Below are 17,209 nucleotides of genomic sequence, written 5' to 3'. Positions count from 1 at the left end.
AACTGTTGTCTTTAACCATTACCACCAAATGTATTACATCGTTACTTCATGTCTAAATTCACTGTTAGTGGAGTACACTGACATCTAAAGAAGAAAATGTTTAATACCTGCTGAATGTTAGTCAGCCTTCCTTTCCTTGGAGCATCAGAATTAGGAAAAGCCAATGTTCCTTTAGCCTCAAATGGTTTATGATCAACTATCTTATTTTCTGATGTACATTTGCGTACCCCTGAAAAAAAGGTTTAAGTTTTGAAAACAAACAAAGGTGAATCTATAATTTATTTCCATTGAAGAAATGCAAATTATTAGAAAATATTATACTTACAGTCAAAACTAAGAATCCATTTCCCTTGCATGATACCACAAAGAACAGGTAACGTCAGTGAACATACTTGTCCATCTTCAGTGTTTGTTAAGATGGCAGTAACTTCAGAACTGTAAATGATTGAATTAATGTGGATTAATTATCGTATTACCAGTATTATTTCTAACATTCTAAATCAAAGGTGGTTATAGATTAAACCCACTTATAGATAAGAGTAATATCAAAACATTGTGAGAAAGGAAAAGTCAAAGTGTAAGAGGAAAATTTGGGGCTCTAGCACACAGAGAGAGATATATGTTAATCAAGCAAGTATTGCAAACTGCTGCTCACAATGTGGCCTCAGAAGCCAAACACTGTGGTCATGTGTGTGTGTGTGTGTGTGTGTGTGTGTGTGTGTTATTTATTTATTTCCAACAAAGGCAATGTTGGCCGGCTGTCAGCTCACCTTCTGGCATTTTTTGTTGTGTCTATCTGCGACTCAGCATCTCTGCTGTACGGTAAGTAGCAACTATCCTTTTCATAATATTTTCCACTGTTGAAACACGTAAAACAGGTGTCATATTGCAAGCATGTAGAGGACAGAGGCAGCACATGTAAACCCATTTATTTGAGATTAAGTATTAAAAATCGGGCCCTGGAGACCATGAAATAGTCGACCAACTGCCGTGTCATCCTCAGTCTTATTATCAGATGCAGTATGGAACAGCGTACAGTCAGCACACCACACTCCTGGTTGTTGTCAAGATTTCAACCTTGGAGCTGCTACCTCTCAATCACAGGTAGCTCATCAACTGGCATCACGAGGCTAAGTGCATCTCAGTCCAGTCCTTCAACCGCCGAAAAATCCCTGGCAGTACAGGGAATCAAACGCAGGTCCCCTGCGTAAGGGTCTGTCCCCATGACCACTCCACTGTGGAGGCGGAATGCAGAACACGTAAAGAAAGTAATTATGGAGAAATATGGCTATTCCCGATGGTGCAACATGGTGGAAAGCTGTTATCAAATATGCTTTGTTTGAACAGACTGCCTCAAAAAATATTGGAAGAAGCCATTTTTCATTTGTAGGCATAAATCATATCACACCACTTTTAAAGAGATAACAACGGGCGTTCTGTGAAAGGGAGTTGGAAATAAAAAAGGGCAAAATATATGAAAAAGTGGAAAGAATACCGTGGATTGTACTCAGTTTTTTTTATTTTCCATGAGTTTTGGCACATCTTCAAACCTTTTAAGATGAGATAATTCTTGAGTAGATAATTTTTCAAGTGTTTCAATCAGGCCTGGTGCTCTCATATTGCGAACATGCTCTGTGAGCGCAGCCAAAGCTGTCCGTGCTCCGGCTTCACCCATTACTGCACTATTCTAAGCAGATGTGTGAATGAGAGGGCTATTTGCTGAAGGCTACATACGTGAGAAACTACGGAAGATATGTTTGCAGCACACTGTGATTACTTCAGGATATTTTTATGCTGGTTTTTTATCAGTAGAGTTTAATTACAACCTCTCATTTTCCTTTCAAAGAAATAGTTTTATTACTTAATTAAACAAGTACATTAGATAGTGATAATATGATGAGCAAAACTACAAAAAGCTTTACATGCAGGCGCACATGCGCATGTACAAGCTTTCCTTCTCATTCCGTCTGGTAAGTCTTCCCTGACCCGGGGTTTGGGTGACTTTCTGAACTATACCCCTTTCCCTTAACCCCTCCAGTCTATTTCCTTCACCAGTTTTCTTTCCTCTTCAACTCTTCTGCCAGAAGAAGGAGCTACTGGCTCTGGAAGCTTGTAAAAGTCAAACCTTTTTGTGTATGTGTTCTCCTGCCGCTGTTGGTGAGTAGAAATCAGTCTACAGCCTTACAATGTCTTGGAATACCTTTGGGAACTCATATTTCAGTTACTGAGACGTAATAGGTCAAGTCCAGTCCACAAATAACTATCTCAACCTCCGTATCATGAACTTTTAAGTTTATTTTTCCATAAGATTAATTTTTATTTGACAGCACCAATGTTGTCTACCATATCTCCTACCATCAAGTGATACTCGCACTGCTTTAAGAGGCTTAACGAATTGAAATAATTAAATAATTCACGATGTCGACGATAAAAGATTTTGTCACAACTCTACACCCACACTACATAGATACTCCACAAGCCACCATACGGTGCAAGGTGGAGGGTACACTGTATCACTACTAGTCAGTTCCTTTCCTGTTCCACTCGCAAATAGAACGTGGGAAAAATGATTATCTATATGTCTCCATATGAGCCCTAGTTTCTCGTATCTTATCTTTACAGTCCTTACGTGCAATGTATGTTGGCGGCAGTGGAAACTTTCGGCAGTCAGTTTCAAATGCTGGTTCTATAAATTTTCTCAATAGTGTTCTCAAAAAGAACATCACCTTTCCTCCAGGGATTCCCATTTGAGTTCCCGAAGCATCTCTGTAACACTAACATGTCGTCTGAATATACCAGTAACATATCTAGCAGTCCACATCTGAATTGCTTTGATGTCTTCCTTCAATCAGACCTGATATGGATCCCAAACACTCAAGCAGTGCTCAAGAATTGGACACACCTTGCATCCTATACACGGTCTCCTTTACACGTGAAACACTCTTTCGTAAAATCCTCCCAAAAAACCGAAGTCAACCATTTGGCTTCCCTATCACAGTTCTCACACGCTCATTCCATTTCGTATCACTTTGCAATGATACGCCCACATATTTAAAGAACTTGACTGTGTCAAGCAGGACACTGCTAATGCTGTATCCAAATATTACAGGTTTGTTCTTCCTACTCCACCTGCATTAACTTACATTATTTCACATTTAGATCTAGCTGCTATTCATCACACCAACTAGAAATTTTATCGAAGTCATCTCGTATCTTCCTACAGTCACTAAGCTTTGACACATTTCTATACATCACAGTATCATCAGCAAACAACCACAGATTGCTGCCCATTACAACTGCCAAATCATTTACGCATAGTCACACTTCCCTGGGGCACTCCCGATGATACCCTCGTCTCTGATGAACACTCGTCATCGAGGACAACAACCTAAGTTCTACTACGTAAGGAATTTTTGAGCCACTAACATATCTGCAAACTTGTTCCATATGCTCATACCTTTAATACCAGCTCGCAGTGGAGCATTGCATCAAACGGTTTCTGGAATGCTTTCTGGAACTATAGCAGTGCAGACTCTGCCTGTCGCCCCTCAGCCATGGTTTGCAGTATATCATATGAGAAATGGGCGAGCTGAGTTTTGCACGAGTGCTGCTATTTGAAACCGTGGTGATTCATGAACACGCTTCTCAGCCTCAAAAAAGTTTATTACATTCAAAATAAGAATATGTTAAAAGACTCTGCACCAAACTGAAGTTAAGGATATCGGTCTGTAATTTTAGAGGTCCATTCTTTTACTCTTCTTATATATACACAGGAGTCACCTGCAGTTTTTTCCAGTCACTTGGGACTTCATGCTAGGTGAGAGATCCACAATAAATGCAAGCTAGTTAAGGGTCAATGCCTAGAGTACTCTTTGGAAAACAAATTTGGATTCCATCCGGACCTGGTGATTTATTTGCTTTCATATCTTTCAGTTTTTTCTCTACACAAGGGACGCTTATTACTACTTCGTCCGTACAGGAGTTTGTCCAACGGCCAAATGATGGTATGTTTGTGTAACTCTCCTGCGTGAACGAATTCTTGAATGTGGTCAACAAGGAACTGAACGGAAGCCTTTGACACGCTTACTGATTTTAAATAGGACCAGAATTGTCAATAAGGTCCGGCCTATTTGTAGCTAAAAGGTCTACGATATTTCCACTGCGTGTGGGCCGCCGCACTAGCTGCTCAAAATGTGTTAAAAATTATTTTGCACGACTGTCTGTCTGTGCCCCCTGCAATGAATGCACCGACATCACAATCTATACTTGGTAGGTTAAAGTTGCCTCCAACCAGTGCTGCACGATCTGGGTATTTACACGATACTGACCGTAGACTTTCTTTGAATGACTCTAGTACTGTCACAGCAGAATTGGGTGGCTGGCAAAAACATCCAACAATTAACTCGGTTTCATCCACACCTGCTATACAAAACCAGGTATCTTCACTGTCACATTCAACTTTGAACTCAACAGAGACAATATTTTTGTGAACTTCAATGAACACTCCCCCTCCTATGGCCTCTAATCTATCTTTCCGATATTCGTTCCATGACTCACTAAATATCTCAGAGCTTTCCACTTTGGGTTTCAGCCAGATCTCAGTCCCAAGAATAATTTTGAGCACTAGAACTTATCTGGAGGGCAGTACATTCGGGAACTTTATTACAAACACTTCGACAGTTTATGGATAAAATTATGACTGTTGAAGTGTCTTTACTCTGAACACCATCTGACTTACCTTGCTGCGTTTCGACTGGCAAGTGTTCATCAGAGCACGTCAAACTACCATACTGCCTCCCTCGTGTGCCTCCACAAGTACTCTGCTACTCGAGTAGCTACGTCCTTTGTGTAGTGCACCCTGATAAATGGGAGTCCTGCAAATCCCCACACAATAACGCAGGTCTCAAAATCTGTAGCCAAGACTGTCACAGAGTCGACAAAGCCGTCGGTTGAGACCCTCCACCGGCTCCCAATCAAAGGTCCCCTTAACCTTAACACAGTTTCTTCCCTAATGATTACCTTCAGTTCAGTCAGCATTCAATCTTGTTCGTCAGATGGCAAGTGCATCATACTGTCTTTGTGGCTGGTGTTGTAATTACACTGAAATAAGTATTTACATCTTATAATCGTGCAATGGCATATTAAGCACTTTGCATGGTCTTCGAGCTACGTGAAAAGTAAAGCAATTCACATTCCATACTGAATGAGGTGGCTTCTCAATTCTTCTTTTTTCGGACACATGGCGAACATAAACCTAATTTAACGCAAGTAATATTGCAATACAGTGCTCGGTGTGGGACAAGATGACTGTCTACCTGTAGCTGCCTCCGACTGTAGCCTTGCTTTACCCTTACCCCTCAGTCCCACTTGCCGATGTGATCAAACTGCTAGGCAGGAGCGCAGTCGGAGTACTCTTGCCGCCAAATTTGACGTAAGAGACTTTGTAAAACTCAATGGAACTAATGATTTATATTAATTTTTGAATTGAAAGCAATGAAAATGTTTTAATGGTTTGTAGACAAATAAAAACAATTTCATTGACGATACCTGTGTGCAAATCTACAATGACAGCCAACATACACAATAAATTCAAATAATAGCAGTTTCCTGTTTCAAACCTAACCATTTTTTCAAATAAAAGCCATTCTACTTAAGACACTGAAAGCATATTTTTTATCTTCAAGACATTGTCATTGGAGTGTGTGCTGTTTTGAAACTTCCTGCCACTTTCCGTTGCTGAGTGACGGATTCATTTTGGAAGCAGTTACCTAAGCTGGAGCTAAACCATTTCTCTGTGGTATCCTTCTCCCAGTAGCACTAGTTCTGAAGGAGCGCAGCAGAGCTTTTGTAACAACTCGAAAGTAGAATTCCCGGCAAAATTGAAGCTTCTACGACAGGTCTCGAAGATCGTGCCTAGGTAACTCAGCAGATCACTGTTCACCAGGGGCGAGGTTCCGGTTTCGGGCCTCAGTGTGGCTTGTGGTTTTAATCTGGCAAAAGTTGCAAATCAGCATAACCTCTGCAGCAGAGTGAAAGGGTCATTCTAGGTGATACATTCAATCAGAAATACAAAATCGATTGTGCAGCCTTTGTCAAAGGAGTACCCTGAATACAGAAAAGCTCACAACAACTCAGGAACAGTTGATAAACACACACAATGTCACAATACTTAAATTTTTTAACTTGGGGAAATATAGAACAGGTGGAAAATCTGCAATAATCACTAAAAGCTACAGATGGTGTGGCACACTATCCTTTGAAAATCCACCAGCAGCTTCTTCCAGAATTAATCGAAGTTATAAAACTATTTAAACTCCCTGAAGATTTATCCTACAGTGAAGTGACTGCATCAAAAGTTTTGTTTGGTGTCACAGTATACATTGTATGCAAACTTTGAAACACAGATCAAAAAAGATGGGAATTCGTTTGAAGATTCACCCTACCATTGCTTCATAAGGTCCTTACCAAATGAGTTGCATGCTAATTGTAATGGCAGGTTATCCTGAAAATAAAAAAATAAAACAGCAGAACAAAGCACATCAAAATTTTTCAAAGTTTTTGTTTTGGAAAAATTTCGATATTTTGACAAGTTCAACTCTTGCAACTTCTGCTGTTACTAACAATACCAATACAGCCTGGTGACTGTTACTGGTGTGTACAAGATAAACATTTCTCAGGAAAGAGATTCCTTTCAAATGGTGATATCCCAAGTATCATTATATCCTCAACTTATAATATTTACATCAAGCACGACACAAAAACATGTATTTTTGTTCAAAATAAAATTGTAACTGAAGGATCTATATGTACGAGTTCATACATTCACATCCGATGCATTTTGCACTAACGAAGTTGTATTTTCTGACTGAAGGTAAGTTTCACTGCTCACAGAATTGACATAGATACCTGAAATATATGAATAAGTAATCTACAGCAAGAAATATCTCAAAAGTGAATAAATAACTGATTACTGGGTACCTGCAGTTATTTTAATAACCTATTAGCTACATTAAGCAGTAACTTTAATACATATACTGTAGGGATATAAGTGCGTATAATTCTACTGATAATTGGGGACCGTGTGCTGAACAACATCACATCAGTATTTACTTCATTTGCAGCCTAATAATCATAGCTATTTAGGTTGGTCACTACTCCAAATACGTGTGGCACAAGTAAGCTATCAATGTTCATTTTCCCCTTGGCAGCAGGTCGGGTACTGGAAGTGTGGATGCATAAATGCAAAAAGGATTATCTATATTGACAAGCGTACCCCACCTCATGGTGCAGTTACAATTATGCGGACACATCGGGCAGTAAATTTAGTGATGTGTTTGCGAAAAGATTGTTAGACACAGAGAAAAAACAACTAATGCACTGAAGTGGGTATATACTGGGGCCCCAACGATCACAAACTCTCCATTGGGCCAGCAGTTTCCCCACTCCCCATCACGCATGCGAGCTCTCACTGATTGAGGGTGAACAGGCGAGTCACCCTGCCGTACTGCTAAGGAAACATGAATGTAGCACTAATGGACATGGAAAACACTGGGGTGCATTTAGAATTAGAATTTCTTTGTAGCAGTCAGTTTTCCAGTTTCTATGGAGAATGCACATGCTTATCAGAGAATCACCTAAAATAGAAAATTGAAGTAATAATCAAATACTGAATGTTGTTGAAGGTCACTGATTTAGCTGTGGAACTGTAAATTCATGTGAATGAACAGCTGATATAATAAAGCATTCTGACACAAGCATATTTGGCCAGAACAAATGAAAGAGACTTATGTTGAAGAGAGTGAGAACTTTATTTTTAATTAACTAAAATACTTTAATGCATTTACACTTAGGTTCTCATGAGAAAAGCAAGCAAATGAACTAACATGACTCATTACCGTTGATAATTTTAGCAGCACTATGTAGTGGTTAATAAAAAAATAAAAAAAGAAGAGAAGAAAAAGAAAAGGTTGAAGATGTGGGAAGAAATGGTGTTGGGGTGGTCCTTGTGGCGTTTTTGAGCAAAAGTTAAACCAATTTCCACTACAAAAATTATTGAAAAAGAACAGAGAATAACGAAATGTAACTGACAGGGGGAAATGGCGTAGCTTAGAGTTAATTCTTTACCATGTTAACATGTCTTCTTGTTTCGTGCGGCGTCCAGGTCTTCAAAAATCTCCTACTTCATTTCTGCGTGAAAAGTCTGCTCCGAAATCTTGCCATAAGTTTCATTGTCCAGGAATTTCTAATGTATACCAAACCGTCTTGATATTAAATGCAATTTATTTTACGTTGCTTCCCTCCTCCAAATGTCATAACAACTTCCATAATATGTCTACACATTAAAATCAGATCAAGACTAGCTAATAAGTTTTTTACGTCAGCATCAGATCACGTCTGCATTAAGCTTCTGCTCTCGAGAGACAATAAAGAAACGAATAGAAAACAAAAAAAAGTTACAATTTTAGTATTTTCTCTGCCGTCAAGCGCTCATACCGCTGCAACGGGATATTTTTTATCTGAGGGAATGAGTGTAGCACGGCGAAATTCAAAGTCCCGCTACAACTATCAGGAAAGGCGAAGGAAGCACAAGGTGTAGTAGTAGTAAGCAGAGATGGCCATTATTCAAAAAAAATTCTATCTATATAATTATTAAAATCAAAATAATATTCAAACAAATTTATTCCAAATTATTTGTAACTTAAATAGATTATATTACATTAGATTAGATTAATTATTCATTCCATAGACCCATAAAAGTACAGTAATGTAGAATGTCACCATATTTGTTAGCTCACTTCTTGTACAGAATTCTATATTTAGTGTTTATTCCCTAGGCTTAGAACACTTTCTTCTGGTAAATAACTTACAAATGGTTTGTGCTCAAATGTGCCTTGGTGTCTGAGTGGTTAAGTTCCAGATTGCAAAGCTGAAGTTTGGGGGTTCAATACCACGGTAGTTTGACGATTATTTCTGTTAACTTATTGCTTCTTTCTTCTTTAGCGGTGAGAAAAATGTCAAGTCAAGTTGCATCGTGTTTCAGAGCAGCTGAACTGTACGTCCCCTCTAACTGGCTACATAATTCAGTTCAGAGATAAATACTTTATGACGGATGGCCTCAACAGTTGTACTACTGACGTGGCACAATTCAATTGCCTCTGCACTTGCCTTGACAAAGATGACGGCACAATAACAGGAGAAAGGAAGAACCAGAAGAACGACATAAGGACAAGAAACACTACAATGGACAAAACATGACAAGAAAACCACAGAGAGATGGAAGAAAGAGGGAGCAGAGATTAAAAACAAGAAAACAGATTACCTTGGCTGGCTGACCATGAGAATAGAAAAAGGTGAAGCCGGCCACTCAGCAACACATTGAAACCTCCACCCTAAAAGTACTAGGGTGGAGGACACAGACAGACAAAGGACATATGCTAAAACACATATCATATGCTAAAACACATATCAAATGATAAAACACACCTTCATGATAAAACGTAAAACTAAAGCTGCTGTTGAGGCACTGTCGCCCAACACCAAAGGTAGGGAGCTGGGAAAGTTAAAAGTCCGCCAAAGAGTGGCTAAAAGAGGACAGTACAGCAAGAGGTGGATGACTGTCATTTGGGAGCCACAGCGACACTGAGGTGGGTCCTCGCGACGGAGGGGGTAACCACGTGTGAGCCACGTATGGCCAATGCAGAGCCGACAAAGGACAACCGATTCCCTGCGAGAAGCCTGCAGGGAAGACTTCCACACATTTGCAGCCTCCTTAATGACACACAGATTGCTGTGCATACTATTATGGCACACCATCTCCCAAAGCCGTAAAACCTTACAGTGTAAGACAGAACGCAGGTCAGTTTCAGAGATGCCTACCTCCAGGAGTGGTTTCCGTGTAGCCTGTTTGGCCAGTCTGTCAGCAAGTTCGTTGCCTGGGATTCTGATGTGTCCTGGGGTCCACACAAACACCACTGAATGATTGGACCATTCCAGGGCAGAGATGGACTCCTGGGTGTTCGCTACCAATGGACGGCGAGGGTAGCAGTGGTCGATAGCTTGCAAGCTGCTCAGGGAGTCAGAACAGAGAAGAAATTACTCATCAGAACAGGAATGGAAGTACTAAAGTGCACAAGATATGACCACAAGTTCTGCTGTGCAGCCAGTGGGCAAGGAATGCTGTTCAATAGGTAAAGCAAACATTACCATCAGCCATCGGGCCACCAGTGTAAACAACTTCAGAAGGGTTAACGGAGTCCTTAGGGCCACGAAAAGGTCCACACGAAGCTTCAGCCAAGGTGTACACCGTGGAGGTGTAGGCGAATGGACCTCAAGTAGAGGTGGTATAGGGAAGGACTCCAGTTCGGACAGAAGGGATCACACGCAAATTGCAACTGTGAGCCCTGACCTGGACCGCCGATGCGGGAGATGAACTGCCGTGGGTGGGAAAATATGGCGGTAATTCGAATGCTCAGGAGAACAACAAATGTGTGCAACACACTGACGAGCAGTTGCGCACATCAGATCCACAGTGGAGGGACTCCGGCCTCCATCAGGACACTGGTCACCGGACTCGTTCTTAAAGCTCCTGTCACTAGGGCACCGCCGCAGTGGTGCTCTGGGTCGAGCAAACTTAACATTGAGAACACTGCCAGTCTGTAAACCAGACCCCATAGTCAAGTAGGGAACCAAGGGCTCTGTAGAGCTGCAGCAGTGCACGACACACAACTTCACCACTGAAAACTTGAAGCCGTGGTCTAGAGCCCTTTACTGCGCCTTGTGAATAGCTCCCTGTAGGCGCCGCTCAGCAATTCCAGTACTGGAGGGGCAATACGAAATGTAGAAGTCACCCACATACAGAGAAGGGGAGACCTACGACCCTACAGCTGCTGTAAGGCTGTTAATGTGCTTCCTGCCGCCGTTGGATAAGCAGCTGCAGCAGCAAGTCGTATACTCCTAGCTCACTCATTTGTTACATAGTTGAATTCTTAATTTCTTTGCGTGTTTTTGGTACTTGCATTGTTTAATTCATAAATTTCGGGCGTATTATAGTATTTGAGAGTTGTAGCATCGCGTTTTAGTACCTGAATAGTGTAAAATCGCGTAGTCTCCTTACGCCGCCAAGTAGTGTGTCAGCAGTGCGCAAGTAGCAGCATTACTGCATTTACTAGAAAATCTTTTGTATTTTAATAACCGTTTAAATTTTGTGTCGATTTGTTTGTGCTCTCTGTAGATTAGTTCAGACGTTCTTTGCACAACAGTTTTTAGCATGGATATGGACTGCAACTGCTGTGTTCAGATGCAGGCTGAGTTGGCATCCCTTCGCTCCCAGCTTCAGGCAGTGTTGGCTTCAGTCACACAGCTTGAGGCTGTTGCCAATGGGCATCACTGTGGGGGTCCGGATGGGGGTTTGTCGGGGACGGCCAGCTCGTCCCACGCATCCCCCGATCGGACTACAACTGTGGTTGCCCGGGATACTGCCCGCATTGAGGCTGATCCCTCACCTGTGGTAGCGTGGGAGGTCGTCTCAAGGTGTGGCAGGGGCGAAAGACATTCCGGAGGGCCGAACGGAAGGCCTCTCCAGTTTGTCTGACGAACCGGTTTCAGGGTCTGTCTCAGGCTGATACTGATATTCGGCCTGACATGGCTGCTTGTCCTGTTCCAGAGGTTGCCCCTCAGTCTGCAAGATCCGGGCGGTCGCAGAGGGTGGGCTTACTGGTAGTTGGGAGTTCCAACGTCAGGCGCGTAATGGGGCCCCTTAGGGACATGGCAGCAAGAGAGGGGAAGAAAACCAATGTGCACACCGTGTGCATACCGGGGGGAGTCAGTCCAGATGTGGAAAGGGTCCTTCAGGATGCCATGATGGGTACAGGATGCACCCATCTGCAGGTGGTCGCTCATGTCGGCACCAATGATGTGTGTCGCTATGGATCGGAGGAAATCCTCTCTGGCTTCCGGCGGCTATCTGATTTGGTGAAGACTGCCAGTCTCGCTAGCGGGATGAAAGCAGAGCTCACCATCTGCAGCATCGTCGACAGGACTGACTGCGGACCTTTGGTACAGAGCTGAGTGGAGGGTCTGAATGAGAGGCCGAGACGGTTCTGCGACCGTGTGGGCTGCAGATTCCTCGACTTGCGCCATAGGGTGGTGGGGTTTCGGGTTCCGCTGGATAGGTCAGGAGTCCACTACACGCAACAAGCGGCTACACGGGTAGCAGGGGTTGTGTGGCGTGGGCTGGGTGGTTTTTTAGGTTAGATGGCCTTAGGCAAGTACAGAAAGGGCAACAGCCTCAATGGGTGCGGGGCAAAGTCAGGACATGCGGGGACCAAGCGGCAATCGGTATTGTAATTGTAAACTGTCGAAGCTGCGTTGGTAAAGTACCGGAACTTCAAGCGCTGATAGAAAGCACCGAAGCTGAAATCGTTATAGGTACAGAAAGCTGGCTGAAGCCAGAGATAAATTCTGCCGAAATTTTTACAAAGGCACAGACAGTGTTTAGAAAGGATAGATTGCATGCAACCGGTGGTGGGGTGTTCGTCGCTGTTGGTAGCAGTTTATCCTGTAGTGAAGTAGCAGTGGATAGTTCCTGTGAATTATTATGGGTGGAGGTTACACTCAACAACCGAGCTAGGTTAATAATTGGCTCCTTTTACCGACCTCCCGACTCAGCAGCATTAGTGGCAGAACAACTGAGAGAAAATTTGGAATACATTTCACATAAATTTTCTCAGCATGTTATAGTCTTAGGTGGAGATTTCAATTTACCAAATATAGACTGGGACACTCAGATGTTCAGGACGGGTGGTAGGGACAGAGCATCGAGTGACATTATACTGAGTGCACTATCTGAAAATTACCTCGAGCAATTAAACAGAGAACCGACTCGTGGAGATAACATCTTGGACCTACTGATAACAAACAGACCTGAACTTTTCGACTCTGTATGTGCAGAACAGGGAATCAGTGATCATAAGGCCGTTGCAGCATCCCTGAATATGGAAGTTAATAGGAATATAAAAAAAGGGAGGAAGGTTTATCTGTTTAGCAAGAGTAATAGAAGGCAGATTTCAGACTACCTAACAGATCAAAACGAAAATTTCTGTTCCGACACTGACAATGCTGAGTGTTTATGGAAAACGTTCAAGGCAATCGAAAAATGTGTTTTAGACAGGTACGTGCCGAGTAAAACTGTGAGGGACGGGAAAAACCCACCGTGGTACAACAACAAAGTTAGGAAACTACTGCGAAAGCAAAGAGAGCTTCATTCCAAGTTTAAATGCAGCCAAAACCTCTCAGACAAACAGAAGCTAAACGATGTCAAAGTTAACGTAAGGAGGGCTATGCGTGAAGCGTTCAGTGAATTCGAATGTAAAATTCTATGTACCGACTTGACAGAAAATCCTAGGAAGTTCTGGTCTTACGTTAAATCAGTAAGTGGCTCGAAACAGCATATCCAGACACTCCGGGATGATGATGGCATTGAAACAGAGGATGACACGCATAAAGCTGAAATACTAAACACCTTTTTCCAAAGCTGTTTCACAGAGGAAGACCGCACTGCAGTTCCTTCTCTAAATCCTCGCACAAACGAAAAAATTGCTGACATCGAAATAAGTGTCCAAGGAATAGAAAAGCAACTGGAATCACTCAACAGAGGAAAGTCCACTGGACCTGACGGGATACCAATTCAATTCTACACAGAGTACGCGAAAGAACTTGCCCCCCTTCTAACAGCCGTGTACCGCAAGTCTCTAGAGGAACGGAAGGTTCCAAATGATTGGAAAAGAGCACAGGTAGTCCCAGTCTTCAAGAAGGGTCGTCGAGCAGATGCGCAAAACTATAGACCTATATCTCTGACGTCGATCTGTTGCAGAATTTTAGAACATGTTTTTTGCTCGAGTATCATGTCGTTTTTGGAAACCCAGAATCTACTATGTAGGAATCAACACGGATTCCGGAAACAGCGATCGTGTGAGACCCAACTCGCTTTATTTGTTCATGAGACCCAGAAAATATTAGATACAGGCTCCCAGGTAGATGCTATTTTTCTTGACTTCCGGAAGGCGTTCGATACAGTTCCGCACTGTCGCCTGATAAACAAAGTAAGAGCCTACGGAATATCAGACCAGCTGTGTGGCTGGATTGAAGAGTTTTTAGCAAACAGAACACAGCATGTTGTTCTCAATGGAGAGACGTCTACAGACGTTAAAGTAACCTCTGGCGTGCCACAGGGGAGTGTTATGGGACCATTGCTTTTCACAATATATATAAATGACCTAGTAGATAGTGTTGGAAGTTCCATGCGGCTTTTCGCGAATGATGCAGTAGTATACAGAGAAGTTGCAGCATTAGAAAACTGTAGCGAAATGCAGGAAGATCTGCAGCGGATAGGCACTTGGTGCAGGGAGTGGCAACTGACCCTTAACATAGACAAATGTAATGTATTGCGAATACATAGAAAGAAGGATCCTTTATTGTACGATTATATGATAGCGGAACAAACACTGGTAGCAGTTACTTCTGTAAAATATCTGGGAGTATGCGTGCGGAACAATTTGAAGTGGAATGATCATATAAAATAAATTGTTGGTAATGCGGGTACCAGGTTGAGATTCATTGGGAGAGTCCTTAGAAAATGTAGTCCATCAACAAAGGAGGTGGCTTACAAGACACTCGTTTGACCTATACTTGGGTATTGCTCATCAGTGTGGGATCCATACCAGATCGGGTTGACGGAGGAGATAGAGAAGATCCAAAGAAGAGCGGCGCGTTTCATCACAGGGTTATTTGGTAACCGTGATAGCGTTACGGAGATGTTTAACAAACTCAAGTGACAGACTCTGCAAGAGAGGCACTCTGCATCGCGGTGTAGCTTGCTCGCCAGGTTTCGAGAGGGTGCGTTTCTGGATGAGGTATCGAATATTTTGCTTCCCCCTACTTATACCTCCCGAGGAGATCATGAATGTAAAATTAGAGAGATTAGAGCGCGCACAGAGGCTTTCAGACAGTCATTCTTCCCGCGAACCATACGCGACTGGAACAGGAAAGGGAGGTAATGACAGTGGCACGTAAAGTGCCCCCCGCCACACACCGTTGGGTGGCTTGCGGAGTGTAAATGTAGATGTAGATGTAATGCCCACAAAAAATAGACACACACTCAATACGTACCCTTGCGGAAAGATGGCAGGCACCGACCTGGACACAGAAAGTACGGAGCGACAGGAAGTTTTGGATAAAAATCGAGAGTGGGCCCCAGACACCCCATTCATACAATGTGGCAAGGATATGATGTCGCCAGGTCATGTCGTATGCTTTACATAAGTCAATAAAGACGGCAACAAGGTGTTGGCGTCTGCAAAAGGCTGTTCGGATGGCAGACTCGAGCAACACAAGATCATCAGTGGTAGAGTGACCCTGGCAGAAGCCACCCTGACATGGAGCCAGTAGGCAATGTGACTCCAAGACCCAACCCAACCGCCGACACACCTTACATTCCAGCAGTTTACAAAGAAAGTTGGAGAGGCTGATGGGCCGATAGCTTTCCACATCAAGCAGACTTTTAACGGATTTTAGCACCAGAATAATGGTGCTCTCCCGCCATTGCGACAGAAAGACGCCATCGCACCAGATCCAGTTGAAGATGACGAGGAGATATTGCTTGTAGTCAGACGAGAGTTGTTTAATCATCTGACTGTGTATCCGATCCGGCCCAGGAGCTGTCGGGGCAATGTGCAAGGGCGCTGAGGAGCTCCCACTCCGTAAATGGCATGTTATAGGGTTCACTGAGGCGTGAAGTGAACGAGAGGACTTTCAATCTGCCGTTTGAGGGTGCAAAAGGCTGGGGGGTAGTTCTCCGATGCAAAGGCTCGAGCACAGTGCTCAGCAAAGTGCTCAGCAATCGCGTTTGCGTCGGTAGAGATCATGCCATTGATTTTAACGCCAGGGACACCTGTTGCGGTCTGGTACCCAAAATGACACCTGATCTTCGTCCAGACTTCGGAAGGTATGGCTCCCAATGCTCGGCACGTACCACTCTGAACACTCCTGTTTCCGTCGTTTTATAAGCAGGAGAACGTGGGCACGGAGCCGCACTGGAATGTTGCTGCTTATGCCGCTGTAGTGCTCGAAGACACTCTTTAATTGCCTCAGCAACTTCCAGTAACCAACAAGGGACTGTCTTTCGCCGGGGGATCCCTAGAGAATGAGTGTTTAAATTTTCCGTTGCAGAAATTATCGTTGTAGTGACCTGTTCAATCACAACATTGATGGCACCACGTGGGGGAGATTCAATGGTGACAGCAGAGGTGAAGGCTACCCAGTATGACTTGTTTAAAGCCCATCTGGATAGGCATGCGTGGGCATGATGACGGACGAGTGACGGGGAGATGTAGAAGTGGTCACTACCTCAGAGGTCACCAGGTGCTCTCCAGTGGACAGATGGAAGAAATCCTGGGCTGCAAGTTCATAAATCAATGGGCGAGTAACTACCATGGGCCACACTGAAATGTGTGGTGGCCCCAGTATTTAAGAGGCAGAAGTCGAGTTAGAGCAGTAAATTTTTGACATATCTGCTACGGCCAGTAAGCATGGTGTTACCCCACAAGGGGTTATGGGTGTTAAAATCTCCCAAAAGTAGGAAAGGTTTAGGGAGTTGATCAATCAGTGCAGCCAATACGTTCAGGGGTACCACACCATCTGGAGGAAGATATACGTTGCAGACAGTTCTTTCCTGCATCGTCTGTATCCTACAGCCACAGCTTCCGGAGGACTTTGAAGACGCAAAGGTTCACTACACACCGAGTTCAGGACATAAACGCAAACGCAAACTCCACCTGACAAACTATTATATTTGCTATGGTTCTTATAATACCCCTGTAGCCGCGAAGGGCAGGGGTCCGCATTGCCAGGAACCAGGTTTCCTGGAGGACAATGCAGAAAGCAGGTGTAAAGCTTAACAGTTGTTGTAGCTCAGACAGATGGTGGAAAAAACCGCTGCATTTCCACTGGAGGATGATGTGATCATGAGACTGGGAAGGCATGAAACACTCAATGAGGCAGTCTATGCCTCAGGGTTACCGGTTGCCACCGACTTATTTCCTGAACAAGCTATAAACATTGTGTCCGAGGGTCTGGCGAGATCTAGGTCCTCATTGGATGTCAGAAACCTCACACCTCATTCTCAGAAATTGTAGGCAGTGGTGGTGTGGGAGCC

The 17,209-nt window shown here is 43.4% G+C and overlaps 1 protein-coding gene across 2 annotated transcripts in view; it reads right to left on the bottom strand.

Moving 5' to 3' along the window:
• Positions 1 to 17,209, bottom strand: part of LOC126259419 (BRCA1-associated RING domain protein 1-like) — a 194,954-nt gene that overhangs the window by 1,517 nt on the left and 176,228 nt on the right. For both annotated transcript variants that reach the window (XM_049956200.1, XM_049956201.1), the window contains 2 exons: positions 326 to 435; positions 108 to 229 (listed from right to left, as the gene is read on the bottom strand). In XM_049956200.1, the coding sequence (XP_049812157.1) occupies positions 108 to 229; positions 326 to 435 (232 nt within the window). The remainder of the gene's footprint in view (positions 1 to 107; positions 230 to 325; positions 436 to 17,209) is intronic.

The sequence above is a fragment of the Schistocerca nitens genome, chromosome 5 (genome assembly GCF_023898315.1).
Source record: "Schistocerca nitens isolate TAMUIC-IGC-003100 chromosome 5, iqSchNite1.1, whole genome shotgun sequence".
NCBI lineage: Eukaryota > Metazoa > Arthropoda > Insecta > Orthoptera > Acrididae > Schistocerca > Schistocerca nitens.
The sequence above is the reverse complement of the archived record's forward strand: the minus strand, read 5'-3'. Positions and strand labels throughout refer to the sequence as shown.